We start from the raw sequence: 21,892 nt of genomic DNA, 5'->3' as shown, positions 1-21,892 counted from the left end.
TTTACAGGTAAAAATTACGGAAAAATCCTATTTTTTTTTGAATAGCAAAGTTTTTTTAATCTGGGACCAATATAAGGCTTGGATCAAAGGTTTTTTATATGTTAAGGACATACCTTTGGGTGGCACGTTTACTTTTCTTTGAAAGAGTTTCATTAGAACTAAGAAATCTACTTAGATGAGTAGTGAAACATCTTCAAAGTTACAGAATAAGTCTTGTTGAATGTGAATAACTGCTACTATCTAGTTCCTAATGACCTAACTCGTACAGTGTTATGTGGCCTCATCTGGTTCTATGTATGTCACAGGAAATATTTGTCATTTCAATCTATCTGATCAATTTTTTGTATGAGATTAGGGAACTGGGGTCTTTTTGCTTGTGGACCCAAGATTGTTGTCCATTGTGGTCAAAATCAGTGAAATCATGCAATATTTATCTACCATCAGCATTAGGAATATTTTAAAATTACTTGTGGCTAGGCTAGTATGTATTACATTATTTTGCATGATTACATTGACACAGATGAGGTATATTAATCTTAAATATCTGTATGTTCATTTGTTTAAGGGAGGAGCTCAGAGCATGCCAACAAAGGATTGAATCTTTGAAACAACAGACATCCAATGTGGAAATGGAGATTCAGACGGAACAACAGGCTAATAACATGTAAACAGATGCTGTATGCGGGGACTACAGATTGCGTAAACAGGCAGTGCAGTGGTAATCAACTTGGAAACCATAGAGGGCCTCAAGTGCGGCAACTGACATTTCCAAAGGGCCGCAGAATAGCAGCGCATTTTTTGTGCATTGTGTCAAGTTCGGGAGCACATTCAAAATGAATAGCCTATAACCCACCTCAGTGCACAGATGTCACTACTGCATTTTTTACAGTGTGTTGCAAACTATAGAAGTTGGCGTACAATAACTCTAGCATTGGTTTCAGTAGCAGTAATAATAACCCTCATTATTGGTGTCAGTAAGTTCAATAATAACCCTCAACATTGGTGTCAGTGGATGCAATAATGATCCCCAGACTTGATGTCAGTCAGTCCAATATTAACTATCAAGCATTGGTGTCAGTGGATGCAAATATAACCCTCAACATTGGTGTCAGTGGGTGCGATAGTAACGCCCCAACATTGGTTTCAGTGAGTTCAATAATAACTTCCAACATTGATGTTACTGAATTCATTAATAACCCACAACATCGATGTAAGTAAGTGCAGTAATAGCCCCAAACATTGGTGTTAGTAAGTGCAATAATAAACCTCAATATTGGTTCCAGTTGGCACAGTAATAACCCCCAACATTGGTGTCAGTGAGTGCAATATTAACTCCCAACATTGGTGTCAGTGAGTGCAATATTAACTCCCAACATTGGTGTCAGTGAGTGCAATATTAACTCCCAACATTGGTGTCAGTGAGTGCAGTAATAACCTTTTAGTATTGGTTTCAGTGGATGCAATAATTGACTTCAGCACTGGTGTCAGTGAACACAAACAAAATAACCCTTAACATTGGTGTCAGTGGGTGCGATAGTAATCCCCCCAACATTGGTTTCAGTGAGTTCAATAATAACTTCCAACATTGATGTTACTGAATTAATTAATAACCCACAACATTGGTGTCAGTGCGTTCCGTAATAACCCCCAACATTGGTTTCAGTGAGTGCAGTAATAACCCCAAACATTGGTGTTAGTGAGTGCAATAATAACCCTCAATATTGGTTCCAGTGGGCACAGTAATAACCCCTAACATTAGTGTCAGTGAATGCAATATTAACCACTTCAGCCCCGAAAGGTTTTACCCCCTTCCTGACCAGAGCACTTTTTACAATTTGGCACTGCGTCGCTTTAACTGGTAATTGCGCTGTCATGCAATGCTGTACTCAAACGAAATGTGTCCTTTTTTTCCCCCACAAATTTTTACTTTTTGCTATAATAAATATCCCCAAAAATGTTTTTAAAACACACATTTCTTCATCAGTTTAGGCCAATATATATTCTTCTACATATTTTTGGTAAAAAAATCGCAATAAGCGTATATTGATTGGTTTGCGCAAAAGTTATAGCATCTACAAACTAGGGGAAAGATTTATGGAATTTTTATGACATTTTTATTATTTATTTTTTTACTAATAATGGTGATGATCTGCGAAATTTTAGCGGGCTTGCAACGGACAGAACGGACACTTTTGACACATTTTTGGGACCATTGACATTTATACAGCGATCAGTGCTATAAAAATGCACTGATTACTGTGTAAATGACACTGGTAGGGAAGGGGTTAACACTAGGGGGCGATCAAGGATTTAAATGTGTGTTCCCTCAGTGTGTTCTAATTGTATAGGGATAGGAATGAGTAGGCAAGGAGACATATGGCTGTTCCTACATAGTAGGAACAAACGATCTGTTTACACACACAAATCCCTGTGCACGCGATCGGCGGCGATCGTGGCCGCTGGCCACGTGCATCGGATCCCCTGCCATGAAGCGGGCGCGTGTACGCCTTCTTGGCTCTTAACCACTTAAGGACCGCCTAACGCCGATTTACGCCGGCAAAGCGGCACGGGCAGGCAAAATCACGTACATGTACGTGATTTGCCTTCCGCGGGTGGGGGGTCCGATCGGACCCCCCCCCTGGTGCCCGAGGCGGTCCCGTTCTGTTCCCCGGCGATCCGAGATGAGGGGGAGGCCATCCGTTCGTGGCCCCCCCCTCGCGATCGCCGCCGGCCAATGGGAACATTCCTTTGCTGCTGTATGCTAAACAGCAGCAAAGGAAATGATGTCATCTCCCCTCGGCTCGGTATTCCGTTCCAGCGCCGAGGGGAGAAGACATCAATGTAAGTGCACAACACACACACACACAGTAGAACATGCCAGGCACACAAAACACCCCGATCCCCCCCCCGATCCCCCCCAATCACCCCCCCCCCTGTCACAAACTGACACCAGCAGGTTTTTTTTTTTTTTTTTTTTTTTTTTCTGATTACTGCATAGTGTCAGTTTGTGACAGTTACAGTGTTGGGACAGTTAGTATTAGCCCCCTGTAGGTCTAGGATACCCCCCTAACCCCCCTAATAAAGTTTTAACCCCTTGATCACCCCCTGTCACCAGTGTTGCTAAGCGATCATTTTTCTGATCGCTGTATTAGTGTCACTGGTGACGCTAGTTAGTGAGGTAAATATTTAGGTTCGCCGTCAGCGTTTTATAGTGTCAGGGACCCCCATATACTATCTAATAAATGTTTTAACCCCTTGATTGCCCCCTAGTTAACCCTTTCACCACTGATCACCGTATAAACGTTACGGTTGACGCTGGTTAGTTCGTTTATTTTTTATAGTGTCAGGGCACCCGCCGTTTATTACCGAATAAAGGTTTAGCCCCCTGATCGCCCGGCGGTGATATGCGTCGCCCCAGGCAGCGTCAGATTAGCGCCAGTACCGCTAACACCCACGCACGCAGCATACGCCTCCCTTAGTGGTATAGTATCTGTACGGATCAATATCTGATCCGATCAGATCTATACTAGCGTCCCCAGCAGTTTAGGGTTCCCAAAAACGCAGTGTTAGCGGGATCAGCCCAGATACCCGCTAGCACCTGCGTTTTGCCCCTCCGCCCGGCCCACCCAAGTGCAGTATCGATCGATCGCTGTCACTTACAAAACACTAAACGCATAACTGCAGCGTTCGCAGAGTCAGGCCTGATCCCTGCGATCGCTAACAGTTTTTTTGGTAGCATTTTGGTGAACTGGCAAGCAAGCACCAGGCAGCGTCAGGTTAGCGCCAGTAGCGCTAACACCCACGCACGCACCGTACACCTCCCTTAGTGGTATAGTATCTGATCGGATCAATATCTGATCCGATCAGATCTATACTAGCGTCCCCAGCAGTTTAGGGTTCCCAAAAACGCAGTGTTAGCGGGATCAGCCCAGATACCTGCTAGCACCTGCGTTTTGCCCCTCCGCCCGGCCCAGCCCAGCCCACCCAAGTGCAGTATCGATCGATCACTGACACTTACAAAACACTAAACGCATAACTGCAGCGTTCGCAGAGTCAGGCCTGATTCCTGCGATCGCTAACAGTTTTTTTGGTAGTATTTTGGTGAACTGGCAAGCACCAGCCCCAGGCAGCGTCAGGTTAGCGCCAGTACCGCTAACACCCACGCATGCAGCATACACCTCCCTTAGTGGTATAGTATCTGAACGGATCAATATCTGATCCGATCAGATCTATACTAGCGTCCCCAGCAGTTTAGGGTTCCCAAAAACGCAGTGTTAGCGGGATCAGCCCAGATACCTGCTAGCACCTGCGTTTTGCCCCTCCGCCCGGCCCAGCCCAGCCCACCCAAGTGCAGTATCGATCGATCACTGACACTTACAAAACACTAAACGCATAACTGCAGCGTTCGCAGAGTCAGGCCTGATCCCTGCGATCGCTAACAGTTTTTTTGGTAGCGTTTTGGTGAACTGGCAAGCACCAGCGGCCTAGTACACCGCGGTCGTAGTCAAACCAGCACTGCCTATCACAGTTTCGGAGGCCATGGAAAGCCCAGGTGGCACAAACCCCCCCCAAATGACCCCATTTTGGAAAGTAGACACCCCAAGCTATTTGCTGAGAGGTATAGTGAGTATTTTGCAGACCTCACTTTTTGTCACAAAGTTTTGAAAATTGAAAAAAGAAAAAAAAAAATGTTTTTTCTTGTCTTTCTTCATTTTCAAAAACAAATGAGAGCTGCAAAATACTCACCTCTCAGCAAATAGCTTGGGGTGTCTACTTTCCAAAATGGGGTCATTTGGGGGGGTTTTGTGCCACCTGGGCATTCCATGGCCTCCGAAACTGTGATAGGCAGTGAAGAGTGAAATCAAAAATTTTCACCCTTAGAAATCCTGAAGGCGGTGATTGGTTTTCGGGGCCCCGTACGCGGCTAGGCTCCCAAAAAGTCCCACACATGTGGTATCCCCATACTCAGGAGAAGCAGCTGAATGTATTTTGGGGTGCAATTCCACATAGGCCCATGGCCTGTGTGAGCAATATATCATTTAGTGACAACTTTTTGTAAATATTTTTTTTTTTTTTTTTTTTTTGTCATTATTCAATCACTTGGGACAAAAAAAATAAATATTCAATGGGTTCAACATGCCTCTCAGCAATTTCCTTGGGGTGTCTACTTTCCAAAATGGGGTCACTTGGGGGGGTTTTGTACTGCCCTGCCATTTTAGCACCTCAAGAAATGACATAGGCAGTCATAAACTAAAAGCTGTGTAAATTACAGAAAATGTACCCTAGTTTGTAGACGCTATAACTTTTGCGTAAACCAATAAATATACGCTTATTGACATTTTTTTTACCAAAGACATGTGGCCGAATACATTTTGGCCTAAATGTATGACTAAAATTTAGTTTATTGGATTTTTTTTATAACAAAAAGTAGAAAATATCATTTTTTTTCAAAATTTTCGGTCTTTTTCCGTTTATAGCGCAAAAAATAAAAACCGCAGAGGTGATCAAATACCATCAAAAGAAAGCTCTATTTGTGGGAAGAAAAGGACGCAAATTTCGTTTGGGTACAGCATTGCATGACCGCGCAATTAGCAGTTAAAGCGACGCAGTGCCAAATTGGAAAAAGACCTCTGGTCCTTAGGCAGCATAATGGTCCGGGGCTCAAGTGGTTAAAGGAACCCTGTACTTGTACAGGGTTTTGCGCAGGGGAGCCATTCTGCCCCCCCCCCCCGTAAATCCACGTGAGCCGGTCAGGAGAACCGGTTAACTTCCAAATTTGCTGTTAGCGAGTGCAGTCATATCCCTCAATATTGGTGTCAGTGGATGCAATAATAAACTCCAGCACTGGTGTCAGTGAACACAACAATAACACCTAACATTGGTGTCAGTGGCTACAATAATAGCCCCCAGGGCTGGTGTTAGTACTATTAACCCCCCTTCCCCCACATTGGTGGTCACTTGCAGTGAACTTCACAGAGACTGCTTTCTGAACTACAGAGGAGCTGAGAGGAGGAGTATTAGGAGGCGGAGTCAGTACAGGAATCACATTGGTGTTAGTGAGTGCAATAATAACCCTCAATATTGGTTCTACTTGGCACAGTAATAACCTCCAACATAAGTGGCAGGGAATATTAACTCCCAACATTGGTGTCAGTAAATGTAGTAATAACCTTCAGTATTGGTGTCAGTGGGTGCAACAGTCACCCCCAGAATTGGTGTCAGTGAGTTCAGTAATAACTCCCAACATTCATGTTACTGAATTCATTATTAACCCCCAAAATTGGTGTCAGTGAGTTCTGTGATAACCCCCAACATTAGTGTCAGTGAGTTCTGTGATAACCCCCAACATTAGTGTCAGTGAGTTCTGTGATAACCCCCAACATTAGTGCTAGTGAGTTCTGTAATAACCCCCAACATTGGTGTCAGTGAGTTCTGTGATAACCCCCAACATTGGTGTCAGTGAGTTCTGTGATAACCCCCAACATTGGTGTCAGTAAGTTCTGTAATAACCCCCAACATTTAGTGCTAGTGAGTTCTGTAATAACCCCCAACATTGGTGTCAGTGAGTGCAATAATAAACCTCAATAAGTGGGCACAGTAATAACCCCCAACATTAGTGTCAGTGCATGCAATATAAACTTCCAACATTGGTGTCAGGGAGCACATCAATAACACCCAACATTGGTGTCAGGGAGCACATCAATAACACCCAACATTGGTGTCAGGGAGCACATCAATAACACCCAACATTGGTGTCAGTGGCTGCAATAATAGCCCCCAACGCTGGTGTTTAATACAAATAAACTTAGAACTTAAATGAAACAGCAAAGCATGCGGGAATCCAGAAAGTTTTGGAAAGAGATGGACAGCAGATAAGCAGAACTCACAACATGAAAGGAGATTTTTTAAGTAAGCTTGTATTGGAGTCTTAAATATAACTACTGCTTGTACTGTTATTACAATACTGGTGTTATAAAATTAAGGTGTATGTCGTGACTATAGATTTCCTTTGAGCCCTTAATCAGTTTACTAGCCGAGGCACCTCATGCAGTAATTATGTGTAGTAACTATTTAATTGATCTCTCATACCCTTCTGATGGACAGAAGCACCAGAGCCTTCCGGCACGTGTCTCTAGCTCACTGTAATGTAAAGCTTTATGCTGTTTGTAAAAGGATGGCCATTGTCAAAAGCTGACCCTTTAAAGGCTGATGATTCAGCATAATTTCTTTGCTAAGTGGGTGACATCTTCAAGCATTCCTACTGATTATCAGATAGCATAGGGGACGAATGGCAGTAAATATCAACCAGTAAGTTGTTTTATTAAGACAAGGAGTCACTTGTTGCCTTGAACACATCCCGTGTGTACTATCACAGAAATAAGGGGGGGGGGGGGGCTGCATGAAGTGCTCAGCAGTAGTTTGTAGGGGAGGCAGATCTCAAATATGCTTATGCACTGTGTCTGCCAATGGCCGGTAAATTCTGAATAAATACAGTGTTAAACATGTGTTGTAGTCATGGCTCCTCACTAACAAACAGATGCTACAGGTGATGTAAGATATCCCTGAAGTCCTGGGCTATAACACATATTTAGCCTCAGCATCTGCTTTATCTTGTCGGAATAGATCGCTCTGGAGGTAAGATGGAGATTTGTACAATATACTGCTAGGGAAACACAACAATCTGTTACTGTACATCTCGCACAGTTTGGTGCATACATCCACTGAATTATAAAACTCAATAGTGATTTTAGTTAATGTAAAACCAGGATACTGTTTGTTTTCTATTATGTGTAGTCAGGGCTAGCAAATGACATAATAACTGTACAGTACACAGGATGACAGTCAACACATTACATTATATACAGAAAAACACCACTATTTCTAAACACTGGGGGGGATTTACTAAAAGCGTCCAGAATCTGGAGCAGCTGTACATGGTGACCAATCAGCATCAAGCTTCTCCTTGTTCAGTTAAGCTTTGAAAATGAAAACTAGAAGCTGATTGGCTGTAATGCACAGCTGCTCCAGATTTTGTCTGTTCCAGTCTTCGTCAATTATTCTTCTTCTGTTGTGTTAATAAGTAAGAGGACAATACCAGTCAGAAATGGGTATGTTCAATAATCTCAATCTTTATGCTTTGAAAGAGAAGTATGGCCAAAGATTTTTTTTTTGGTCATACTTCTCTTCTGGGTCACTGTAATGCACTTACTTTTGTGCTCCTGTGACCCAGAGTCAGCGTTATTGCCCACTGTCAGCTGATGTCATAGAGCCATTCCAGGCCCTGGAAGGATCCCGACCACATTGTCAGGATCCACCCAGCTGCCTGATTGACAGCTGTCTCCAACTCGCAGCTTGTGGCCTAGAGCCAAAGCCAGCTGTGCCCATCCCCTCTCCAATCAGGCGCTCCAGTGAGTGCTGGAGGAGCAGTGCAATCACATGACTGAGCAATCACATCCCTGCTAATCCCTCAGCTCTCTGTCTTTTTAGAGCAAAGAGCGATGACTGACAGTCTGTGCTCCAAGAAGACCAAGAGCTGAGCAATCAGCAGTTATGTGATCGCTCAGTTCTCAAGCTTAAGCCCTGTACACACAGGCGGTATCAGCCGGTTCAATAGAAACTGGCCAACATTCAGCCCATGTGTATGGCAGCCAGTTGGACAGAAGTCGGCTGAAAGTCCGGCTTCTGTCGAAGGGGCATGACCAAAAAAGGTTTGCCGATTTGGCATCCAATGAGCACACTCAGCCAATGGCTGGGAACGCTGATCGGTACGCTATGGTGGGGGGCCGCCCCAATGTCAGAACACAATTGCTCAGCGGGGAGATCGCTGTACTAACACCGGATTGTTAGTGCAGGATCTCCTCCCAAGCTCTTACATTTTTTTTTTCCATCCAGCCCGCTGGGTTGAATGAATAAATACTAATAGCGTGTACTAGGCTTTAGAGCTGACATGGGACAGCTGCAGCATCACACCACTGCTGCAAAATAGAGGTTACTAGATATCTTTGTTTTTTTATTCCCATAAATATCCTTTAGGTGGATTTAAAACAAATCCCTAAAATCTCATTTAAGCTTTAGCTTGTTAATATACTTTTCACAAGTTTTTTGCAATCATTTTAAGTCTGCAGCATTCATTAAAATATTACTTGGCGATACTGCCATGAAGAACTTTGTTCGAATACTTCCTGCCATCTCCCAGTTGTGTTCTAATGTTGTCACCATTTCACATGTGCCAGTGGTGGAGACTACAAGTGGCCATGTGGAGATATATTGCACAGGCATGGTTCGCAGTCATCAATATCCAGAGGCTGGTCCAGAGTAATATCTGCAGCTGGCATTAGAGCAAGTGCATATAGACAGAAAGTTGCCGAAAGAGGCTACAGGAGATCAGCAGTAGATACAAAAAAAAAGAGGAAAAAAAAGTCAAAACAGTGTTGTATGAACAAAAAATGATAGATTGATAGACTCTGCTTTAGCAAACTATGGGGTTAATTTACTAAAGGCAAAAAAACTATGCACTTTGCAAGTGCAGTTGTTTCAGAGCTTAGTAAATGAGCAGAAGCTCTGCTGACTTCTACCATCCAATTGTGTACAAGCAAAAATGCAATTTTTTTATTTTTCCTTGCCTGTGATTGGATACTCTTTGCAAAGTGAAGCTTTTCCTCATTTACTAAGCTCTGGAGCAACTGCACTTGCAGTGGGCAATTGCACTTTCCATTCTATACATTTCCATTGGTGAATGATTTACCTTAATTTCTTGTCATAAGAAGGTCAGCTGCACCTGTCTGTAAATTCTGAATAATCTCCAAAACAAATCAAACATATCAAAATGATGCCAACAACATAAGCCCGTTGACACACGCCTAAAAGGTGCTTAGGTTTCCAGATTGCTTTGTGTCGCTTGTAAAAGTAAAAAAAAAAAAAAGGTGGGGTCAACCTGCGCTAATGAGCAATACGTGAAAATAATGTATATTCAAAAATTGCAGCTGCAAAAAAAAACTCCAAATATCCATGAAGTGATAAACATATAAATAAAACTTAATTGCGCTAGCAGTGATGATATAATTGGAAGGTGTTTAGGAGACACAATATATATGTGTAAATCCCAACCAGAAATAACAATAAGTGCATAAATCTTACAACAGAAAATAATGTATGCTAAAAATCAATAATCATGCACCAACACCACTTATAATCAGTCCATAATTAGATAATTCAAGTAAAAAAGAAAAAGTCCGTTTAGTTTGTCTCGTCACCAAGCCATGAGGACTGATAGGCCGAAGTAATTTTTATCGGATGTGCATTGATTGCAGAAAGAGAGTAATAGATGTGCGCTTACCCCTATTGTTGGACCTCCTCTATGGCAAGGTCTTATGGGCTTGCAGATTTCACCCTCTGCAGGGACAAAGTGTTGGTAACCGGGTCTTGACAGCATGCACCGCAGACTTCAGGATGGTCAGGATAGTCCAACTGTTCCAGTATCAGAGGGGGGACTCAAGAATGGAAGAGCCCATAATCAGAAAAAAACATAAGGAGAAGAAACTCCAATGGTGTGATATCGTTGGGGTTTTATTGGTTATAAATAAACCACAAGTGAACATTTAAAAATTCTCATAGAAAAAAATATTTACATAAAAAGCCGGCATAAACAAAGGCAGAACGCCCGTGCAAAATGAAACCTTCAGAACACGTGATGGCAAGCACTGCGCCCTACATGTTTCGTCATACGTGACGTCATCTACGTGCCCCGTAGATGACGTCACGTATGACGAAACATGTAGGGCGTGGCCTCGCAGTGCTTGCCATCACGTGTTCTGAAGGTTTCATTTTGCACGGGCGTTCTGCCTTTGTTTATGCCGGCTTTTTATGTAAATATTTTTTTCTATGAGAATTTTTAAATGTTCACTTGTGGTTTATTTATAACCAATAAAACCCCAACGATATCACACCATTGGAGTTTCTTCTCCTTATGTTTTTTTCTGATTATGGGCTCTTCCATTCTTGAGTCCCCCCTCTGATACTGGAACAGTTGGACTATCCTGACCATCCTGAAGTCTGCGGTGCATGCTGTCAAGACCCGGTTACCAACACTTTGTCCCTGCAGAGGGTGAAATCTGCAAGCCCATAAGACCTTGCCATAGAGGAGGTCCAACAATAGGGGTAAGCGCACATCTATTACTCTCTTTCTGCAATCAATGCACATCCGATAAAAATTACTTCGGCCTATCAGTCCTCATGGCTTGGTGACGAGACAAACTAAACGGACTTTTTCTTTTTTACTTGAATTATCTAATTATGGACTGATTATAAGTGGTGTTGGTGCATGATTATTGATTTTTAGCATACATTATTTTCTGTTGTAAGATTTATGCACTTATTGTTATTTCTGGTTGGGATTTACACATATATATTGTGTCTCCTAAACACCTTCCAATTATATCATCACTGCTAGCGCAATTAAGTTTTATTTATTCGCTTGTAAAAGTGTTGGCTCGTTGTGTCTGCAAAAACAAATTGTACAGGCCTGGAGCTTTTTTTAAACTATTTTAGCACAATTAATCATGGTTTTATGTTGCAGGGCTTCTGTGTTCCGTCTTCGGGCAATCCACAAGAGGCTGAACAGTGAGCTGATCAACGAGGAAGATGTGGAGTCAAAGATTGCCAACATGCTGAAAGATAATGAGTGAGTCCACCTGCTGTATGGTTGAGCCAGTTACAATAGACTTTGTAGGAATTCTGCAATGAAATACAAGCAAATCTCTGTTTTATTTTACAAATATTTTTAGAGAAATTTAACAAGTCAGCTAAGGACAAAGAAGTAGTACACATACAGTTGTAGCAAAATGATAAGTCAAAATAAGTCTTAGATGGAACATTAATGTGAAACAGAGACAAGGTAATGAATTTAATATCAAATCAAGGTGCTAGTGAATATAGCAGAGCATTTAAAACAAATTGATTAATAGTAGTTCTAATGCCCCGTACACACAAGCGGATTTTCCGTCAGAAAAATCTTGGATGGTTTTTCCGACGGAATTCTTGCATACACACGGTCACACAAAAGTTCGCTGAACTTTCGACCGTCAAGAACACGGTGACTTACAACACTACGTCGAGCCGAGAAAATGAAGTTCAATGCTTCCAAGCATGCGTCGAATTGTTTCCGAGCATGCGTAGGAATTTTGCGCATCGGAATTGCTACAGACGATCATATTTTTGAATAGGAACTTTTTCCGCCTGAAAAATTGAGAACATGCTCTCAATCTTTTGGTGGCTGGAATTCGGCCAGCAAAAGTCCAATGGAGCATACACACGGTCGCATTTTCCGACCAAAAGCTCTCATCGGTCTTTTGCTGGCCGAATTTCTGATCGTGTGTACAGGGCATATTGAAAGAACGTAGTGCCAATAACAACTAAAAGTGAGAGGAAAAGCCCTCTACGTCATTATAATTATGATGTAATAAGAGAAGGGAAAGAGAGGAGTGGGAATAAGGACACAGAATAAAAAGTTAGAAAATAAGGCAAGAAAAGAGTGGGGAGAGTAATGCCCTGTACACACGGTCGGACTTTCTGACGGAAAATGTTCGATGGGAGCCTTTTGTCGGAAATTCCGACCATGTGTAGGCTCCATCGGACAGTTTCAATCGGAATTTCCGATGATCTGGTTCTCAAATTTTCCAACAACAAAATCCATTCACGTAAGTTCCGATCGTGTGTACACAATTCCGACGCACAAAGTGCCACGCATGCTCAGAATCAAGCAGAAGAGCTGCACTTGCTATTGAACTTCATTTTTCTCGGCTCGTTGTAAGTGTTGTATGTCACCACGTTCTTGGCGTTCGGAATTTCCAACCAACTTTGTGTGACCGTGTGTATGCAAGACAAGTTTGAGCCAACATCCGTCAGAAAAAATCCATGGATTTTGTTGTCGGAATGTGCGATCGTGTGTACATGGCATTAGGGTAAGGACATTGGCAGGACCGACTCTCATAATGCTAAAATGTCTTTTAAATTCCCCAATATACAAGGTCAACCCTTTTTTTTTTTTTTAAATTTTGGGTAGGGTAGAGAAGGTTTAAAACCCCTGTCAGTATATATTTTGCTGTATGTGTCCCATAGGGTAGATTTAACTTCACCACCTGTCCTGGAGACATAAAAGGAAGTGAGAATAAATCCCTAGCAGGCAGCTCTGGGAGTGGCCCTTTATTTTTAAAGAGGTTTAAAATGATTGATTGCTTTGCTTTAAATTTAATATGCAAAGTTTGTTATGTTTTTAAACCATAAAATTGGATAAGAATTTTTACTCGAGCTCTCGTGGCAGCAAATTGTTTCTTGTTTTATTGTTTCTTGTTGTTAATTACTGCGGACCTTCTTTACATTAATTAATGTTTTATGAAAAGATGTTCTGTTCACATTGCTTGCATGGGTCTTTTGCAGAGTGACTCAGTTAACCAATTGTGAGATGCTGTACAGTATGTTTTGAGTCAGAAAGAAGCTTGTGGAGGGTCCCGGCTATTTGAGGATGGCTAGATATGTCATCACATATTCTCTAGACCAGTGTTTCTCAAACTTTTTTCAGTTAAGGCAACCTTTAAAATTCTTCTCAAGGAACCCCATTCTGAAATGTAAAAAACAAAACTAATAGTTTTACAGAGCACAGTAACATCCATACACATAGGACACCCGATATTAGAGGCAATTTAATTTTCCAAAGCAAACACACCTTTGCACACTGGCACTGACTAATACTCCAATTTTTCTCTTCTCTCAGTTTCTCTCCTTCACTCAGCTAACATGACCCCAGTGCTGTTGGAGAGGGACAAGGGAGGGGCAAACAAGGATATGCTGTGCATATGGCCAACATCCAACTTATCAACTAATGGCGTTATTGGTTGCTAGGACACTGGCAGGTGGAAGGTTGTAATGATGTACAATGTAAACATGTGGCTTTGTGCAACTAAAAGCCCAGCTTGATTTACCCACTGGCTTGTATATAATTTTGGGACAATTGTAGGCATTTTGCCAAGTCATCCCTGAAGAAACCTGAAATGCCTGGGCACCCTGGTTGAAAAAAGTTGCTCCAAAAGATGTCTGTCTGTCTTTTTCACTGTGCGTTGTTCAGAAACAATACAAAATGTTAGATTAATAATTTGCAATGTGCACACTGTTTAGCAAGATCAGTTGTCAGGAGCAAGGTCGCTATATGTATTTCACCATGCACATGTGCAGCTAAATCTAAACTGGAACAAAGAAGGGAGAGGGTGTTGCAGGAAGTGCATTAGAACGTAAATTACAATAAAAAATTGTGCAGCGCTCACCTTCCTCTGCGTAAAAATATATACTCGAATCTCCCCGCCTCACTGTGTCCATCTGCAGCCTCATGCACCTTATCTCCCAGCGCTGTGACGTGCAGTCTATTCGGCAGCCGTCTAGTGTAACAAAGCCCCGCCTCCTCTTTGTCCTCGTCCGTGGTAGACGGAACACTGACTCACTGCTGGTAAACTGAATCCGTGTTCCCTCACGGACAAGGAGGGGGCGGGGCTTTGTTACTCTGGACGGCCGCCGACTAGACTAACTGCATGTCACAGCGAGGGTGTACTGGAGATCAGGTACATGAGGCATGCAGATGGGCACACTGAGGCAGGGAGATGGGCACAGTGAGCATGCAGATGGGCACAGTGAGCATGCAGATGGGCACACTGAGGCAGGGAGATGGGCACAGTGAGCATGCAGATGGGCACAGTGAGGCATGCAGACGAGCACAGTGAGGCATGCAGATGGGCATTGTTGACCCTCTTTTCCACTTACAGTAGCTGCTGCATTTCTCACCCTAGGTTTATACTCGAGTCAATAAGTTTTCCCAGTTTTTTGTGGTAAAATTAGGTGCCTCGGCTTATATTCGGGTCGGCCTATACTCGAGTATAAACAGTATGGCAAAATTAGTTGTGACAACCACCAATAATGTGATGTATTAATCCCAATAGGACATAAGCAATGTGTTCAATAGGAACAGGAACCAATATTGTAAAAAGAATAAATGGGAAAAAAGGCGCTAGCCAAAAGTGTAAATCATTAAACCTACAATGGGGAAAAAAACAGGCAATTTTGCAATGTTTTTGAGACACCATACAGTCCCAATCACTGAAATGACTGTGCTTTCGTGTTAATAGTCCATTTAATGTGAATCCAATCACCAAATGATCCCTGAGTGAATACAATATAGACTTGCTCCAAACCACCAAACGTGCTCCACCTCATGATCGAACAAATCAACAGGCAAATAGATAAATGTTATCCTCAAAGATAATCATCCCCTCTGGTGTATCCAATCCATTCCTGGTGGGTCCGGATGTAACTCAAGTAATAAAATATACAGTATCTCATATTTATTTTTGGAAATATTTTATTATATCTTTTCATGTGACAACACTAAAGAAATTACACATTGCTACAATGTAAAGTAGTGAGTGTACAGCTTATTAAACAGTGTACATTTGTTGTCCCTCAAAATAACTCAACAAACAGCCATTAATGTCTAAATCGCTGTCAACAAAAGTGAGTACACCCTTAAGTGAAAATGTCCAAATTGTGCCCAAAGTGTCAATATTTTGCATGGCCACCATTATTTTCCAGCATTGCCTTAACCCTCTTGGGCATGGAGTTCACCTGAGCTTCACAGGTTGCCACTGGAGTCCTCTTTCACTCTTCCATGACGACATCACGGAGCTGGTGGATGTTAGAGACCTTGCGCTTCTCCACCTTCTGTTTTGAGTATGCCCCACAGATGCTCAATAGGGTTTAGGTCTGGAGACATGTTTGGCCAGTCCATCACCTTTACCCTTCACTTCTTTAGCAAGGCAGTGGTCGTCTTGGAGGTGTGTTTGGGGTCGTTATGTTGGAATACTGCCCTGCGGCCCAGTCTCCGAAGGGAGGGGATCATGCTCTGCTTCAGTATGTCACAGTACATGTTGGCATTCATGGTTCCCTCAATAAACTGTAGCTTCCCAATGCCGACAGCACTCATGCAGCACCAGACCATGACACTCACCACCATGCTTGACTGTAGGCAAGACACACTTGTCTTTATACTCCTCACCTGGTTGCCTCCACACATGCTTGACACCATCTGAACCAAATAAGTTTATCTTGGTCTCATCAGACCACAGGACATGGTTCCAGTAATCCATGTCCTTAGTCTGCTTGTCTTCAGCAAACTGTTTGTGGGCTTTCTTGTGCATCGTCTTTGAAAGATCCTTCTGGGACGACAGCCATGCAGACCAATTTGATGCAGTGTGCAGCGTATGGTCTGAGCACTGACAGGCTGACCCCCCACCCCTTCAACCCCTGCAGCAATGCTGGCAGCACTCATATGTCTACTTCCCAAAGACAACCTCTGGATATGACGCTAAGCACGTGCACTCAACTTATTTGGTCGACCATGGTGAGGCCTGTTCTGAGTGGAACCTGTCCTGTTAAATCGCTGTATGGTCTTGGCCCCCGTGCTGCAGCTGCTTCAGGGTCTAGGCAATCTTTTTATAGCCTAGGCCATCTTTATGTAGAGCAACAATTCTTTTTTTCAGATCCTCAGAGAGTTTTTTTGCCATGAGGTGCCATGTTGAATTTCCAGTGACCAGTATGAGAGACTGAGAACGATAACATCAAATTTAACACACCTTCTCCCCATTCACACCTGAGACCTTGTAACACTAACGAGCCACATGACACTGGGGAGGAAAAATGGCTAATTGGGCCCAATTTGAACATTTTCACTTAGGGGTGTACTCACTTTTGTTGCCAGCGTTTTAGAAATGAATGGCTGTGTGAGTTATTTTGAGGAGACAGCAAATTTATACTGTTATACAAGCTGTACCCTCACTACTTTACATTGTAGCAAAGTGTCATTTCTTCAGTGTTGTCACATGAAAAGATATAATAAAATATTTACAAAAATGTGAGGGGTGTACTCACTTTTGTGAGATACTGTAAAATCCCAACAAGAAGGGGGCATATAGTATGATATCGTTTTAATAAACAACCATAAAAACGGAAAAAAAAACATATGCCTTTTCACTCACATTCTAGAAATAGTAAAATTGCCAGCATAAACAGTTTCCTCAGTGTGAGGAGCTCAGTCACGCCACTGCTATTCCACAGAGCTACTCACACTGAGGAAATTGTTTATGCTGGCAATTTTACTACTGGTAAAAGAAAATCAAACATGCAGATCTCTCGCTTCAAAGGTTCGCCCAAAATGCTCCTCTGAACCCCCTTTGTGTGAATGACTCACCTGACAATTTTGCCTCACATAAAATGCTTGGCAAACAACAACAGATTAAACAGTAGTCCCAGTATTTCCTCTGGTTCATGGATGTTCCCTGTACCTGATACACTTCTTGAGAGATCCTTAAATATCAAAAAAGCTCCCATAGTGCATGTTGCACCCTCTAGTGTGCTATCAGGTTAGTGCAGGTAAATTTATTGTGAGGCTTATGGTGACTTATGGTAAAATGAGTCTCAATCTGGGTCAGAGTATACTGCAGGTCAGGCTGGATGACTCACAGAGGCAGGTCTCTGGTGCCTCCCCCTGGTTTTGGAAGTTTGGAGAAACTTCTAGAAATTAGTGGGCGGAGGCCAGGAGGGTTGATTTGCATACTTGGGGGAACTTGGCCAATCCCCAGGCAGAGGGCCTGGCAGGGTGGCTAAGCCAGCCCTTAAATATGGATGAGTCATGCCAGCAGGAGAGTTGGGTGGAAGATGGCATCCTGAGGAGCCTGCTGGTGCCCTTGCCCTAGGAGGGGACCCCTAAGTCTGGGGGGCCTCTCCCTGCAGGCTGGAGCTTGGGCGAATCCAGACAGCAGTGCAGTTTAAAGGGAATCTTGCCTAAGGTGCAGCAGGAAGCAAGGAATACAGTGTGAGTACATCCACGCACCCAGGGATTCACAAGGGGAGAGACTGACATATGTAGCAAGCCTTTCTGGAAGACAGCGTTGTGCTTAACCCTTCCTATCCCTTGCCCTGGGAGATCTTAAGAGTAGCCGGGTGGGCTGGAGGAGAAGCAGTCAGGTGGGCTGGTAGTCCTGCAGACAGTAGAGCAGGGATCAGTGTCTACAGTGGAGTGGGAGATACTCCTGGATGTTGCTTACTACACAATGTGCTACTATCTTTTACCAAGTTTTTATTGAAGATTTTCCAAAACAAAAGAGATTACCAGGAATCAAATAAAACATTTTCAGGTTTCCGTCAATAATATATACAATATATATGCAAAAAATAAAAATAACAGCACGGTAGCATAACTTATCGTATTTAATGCATATGAAGTCAACAGAGGTATAACCAGGTCAGTTGAACCGTGTGTAACCATAGGTCTGCAACAAAATGGTGATAACGGATCTGCCTCCCACACAACGGGACACCCCAATGGGAACAGACTGTGTCCAGGTGGGAGCATAGCCAATCATCACTTCTAGGTATGTTTCTTATTTTCTTTTACGCAATATGTTATTGAATACAGTGACTCTCACCAAACAGTGAACAGACGCCAAGGTCAGTGGCAGAGAGGAAATTGAGAATAACATAAATATCACAGATAAATAGGCCCTTTATACGGTATAGCTAATAACTACAAACATAGGCAAAGGGTAACCAGGTAAGGATATAAACAGTCTATAGGAAAGTAACAAACCCTAAATTTCCTAATGATCAAAAGCCTAGAAGTACGTTAATCAGGCATTATTGCAAGGACCATCATATAACAAACCTAATGCAATACCTGAGTTTGATCTATGTTCGCATATATATGTAAAAAAGGGGGCCAGGGGTCCTCCCGAGGACCTCCCAAAAATGTGACCAGAGAACAATTGACAGACACCACCTTCTGGCATTTGGTGATAAAATGACCCAAAGTAAGAAATAAAGAAGGGAGACTGAAGAAAGAAAAGAGCAAAAGGAGAGAAATAGGAATCTTGAAGAAGAAAGTAAGCCCGGGGAATCCATGGACAGCATTGGTGGGCTCGTCAGAGTTTCCTATATGTCCAAAAAACGGGAGGGCAGGCTCGTCGCTGGGAACTGGTCCAACCAGAGTTGCCAGATCTTACAAAATTTGTCCCTAGCGTACGCAAGTATCGCCGTAAGCTTCTTGTTTGTCAATGTACCATGCACCCGTCGCTTTACCTCCTCAAAGGAGAGAAGGGGTGTTTTCCACGCCTTCGCAATGGTTTGTTTAGTGGCCATAAAGATGTGTGTTGCCAAGACTCGCTCTCGTTTCGCTAATTTCCAAATAGGCTTATGAAGTAACACTTCCCACATCTTGGGCCAGTCCTCAGGGGCTTGAAGGGCACCAAAAATCGATTCCCATCTTGCACAATAAGAGGGGGCTGAAGTGTTAGAGGCACCCAGAAGAGAACAGTAAAGTAACGAGACTAGGCCCTGAGTGGTCGGATGAGTACGGCACCTGGTTTCGAATGCAGTTGATGGTCGGGAATTATCATTTTTTCCCAGGAAGTCTTGGAAATGGCAAATTTTGATATAGCGGTATTTCTCTCAGTCTGGGGCCTCATAAGTCTCCTGAAGTTGCTGAAAGGTGTACACACCTCTAGATGTGAGGAAAGAATGGACTGTTGCCAGGCCTTTGTAGCACCACCACTGAAAGCTATGTAGGTCATCCAGCCCTGGGGGAAGACATGGGAAGTTGAATATGTCCAGGAGGGGTAAGTGAGGTGACAGTAGCTATGCGGAATATTTGACCAAGTGCCATATTGCGAGGGAATGAGACAAAATAGGGTTTAAAGGCTTTGAATGAAATTGAGCTGGCAGCCACAAAAGTGACGATAAAGGGATGGGGTCTACCTCCACTAGGTGAATATATGTCCAAAGAGGAGCTGACCCTCCAGCATATAGTTGTATGAAGGGTGTATTCTGTGCAGTTTTATAATAGTGCATCAAATTTGGAACTCCCAAGCCACCAGCACGCTTCTTTTTGTACAACGCTGCCTGATTTAATCTTGGCCTTGTTGATCCCCAGACAAATTTAAGGATGGGGCGTTGCAAAGAACGTAGGACATGTGAGGGGATTAGAACCGGTAGGACTCGGAAGGTGTACAAAAGTTTTGTGAGAAGGGTCATCTCGACCACGTGGATGCGGCCCATCCAAGAAATCATAGACTTATCCCAGGATTCCAATCGTCAGATAAGTGATCTAATAAAGGAGGGGAAGTTGTCTATATATAATGAACAATGGGCCGATGTTAAGTTGATCCCCAAATAGGGAAGAGAGGATGACCAATGGAATGAGAAGTTTGTTGCCAAAGAGCGTTGAACCGACAATGAAATGTTCAATGCACAGGATTTAATCTGGTTAACTTGAAGTGCCGATAAGGAGGTGAAACCATGTAAAAGTGAGAATAAATTTGGAAGATATGAGGGAACGTGATGTACATCAAGACGTCATCGGCGAATAGGGTCAGTTTATGATGCACTCCAGCCAATTGAACCCCCCGAATATCGGGATTCAAGCGGATATGTTGCGCCAGGGGTTCAAGAGCTATAATAAAGAGAAGTGGAGACAATGGGCAGCTCTGACACGTGCCACGGGAGATGGGAAATCTAGGGGTTTCATACCCCTTATATTTGACCGAGGTCGTCAGTTGAGAATACAACGTATTAACCCAGCGTAGGAAGGGATCACCCAGGCCTCTATGGCAGAGGACTTCTTTTAGATATTCCCAAGATAAGGCGTCAAATGCTTTCCGAATGCCCAAGGACAATTGCATGAGGGGTATAGTGCGGCTGTGAGATTGGTTAGAAGGAGCGTACGGCGTATATTATCAGTAGCCTAACGCAGAGGGACAAAACCTGTTTGATCCTTTGAGACCAGGTGATGCAAAATCTTGTTCATGCGACTAGCAAGCACTTTGGTTAGGAGTTTCACGTCAATGTTGAAAGAGAAATTGGGCGAAAATTAACCCATGACTGCGTGTCTGTGCCAGGTTTCGAAAGCATCACTATTGAGGCCTGTAACATATCCGCAGAGAAATGTTCATCTTTCTTTAGACTATTGAACATGGTTGTAGGCGGGGGACTACTATATCCGGTAGTTTTTTATAGAATAAGGCCGTAAATAAAACCATCTGGCACAGGGCGCTTATGCACTTTAAGTGCTTTAATTTCCAGACGCACTTCATCCTCTGTCACATCGGCCCCCAGCTCAGTGCTGTGGGACTGTTGTAGAGAGGGCAGAGCCGAACTCCTTAGGAAGGCTTGAATCTCAACAGTGGAGGCAGTAGCCTCCGATGAATAAAGCTTTGCTAAATGGAAACAAAACTCATCCAGGATCTTTACTGGGTTAGATGTCCGGACCTGAAACCTCGTTCTGAGTGACAAAGCTGGTTTCAGAGATTCAAAGGACTTAAGTTTATTATCCAATAACAACCCCATTTTATTAGCATTGGCATAAAATTTCTGCTTGGTCCAGCACAAATGTCGCTCTGCCTGGTCTGTCAGACAGAGGTCAGGGTCACGGCACAAATTGTCAACTAGACCCCTATTACAGTTCGATGGGTGCTGTTTATATTCAGCCGTGGCTGAAGCCAATTCAGCCTCCAGATGACAGATTTCAGCCTGGTGCTCTTTTTTCCTCTCAGAGGCCTGTTGAATGAGATAGCCATGGATTACCGCTTTATACACCTCCCAAAGGGTAACCGGTGAGACCGAAGAGGCATTGAGTTGGAAGTATTCCGCCGAATGGGAACGCGGGTTGTCGACAAGCGTGTCATGGGATAGGAGGGAATCATTCAAACACCAGCTTGATAATGGGGGTTTAAGTGAAAGTGAATTCCAAACCACCAAAATCGGGTCATGGTCTGACCAGGGCACCGTTAATATAGAAGCAGAACAG

General features: G+C 43.2%; 1 protein-coding gene across 1 annotated transcript in view; it reads left to right on the top strand.

The window, feature by feature from the left end:
• CFAP74 (cilia and flagella associated protein 74) overlaps positions 1–21,892 on the top strand; it is a gene marked incomplete in the record, with an annotated part of 325,669 nt that overhangs the window by 21,039 nt on the left and 282,738 nt on the right. The window contains 2 exon segments of the mRNA XM_073602977.1: positions 566–664; positions 11,576–11,680. Of these exon segments, the coding sequence (XP_073459078.1) occupies positions 566–664; positions 11,576–11,680 (204 nt within the window).

The sequence above is a fragment of the Aquarana catesbeiana genome, linkage group LG10, assembly GCF_042186555.1.
Source record: "Aquarana catesbeiana isolate 2022-GZ linkage group LG10, ASM4218655v1, whole genome shotgun sequence".
NCBI lineage: Eukaryota > Metazoa > Chordata > Amphibia > Anura > Ranidae > Aquarana > Aquarana catesbeiana.
Note: the sequence above shows the minus strand (reverse complement) of the source record. Positions and strands in the feature narration are given on the sequence as shown.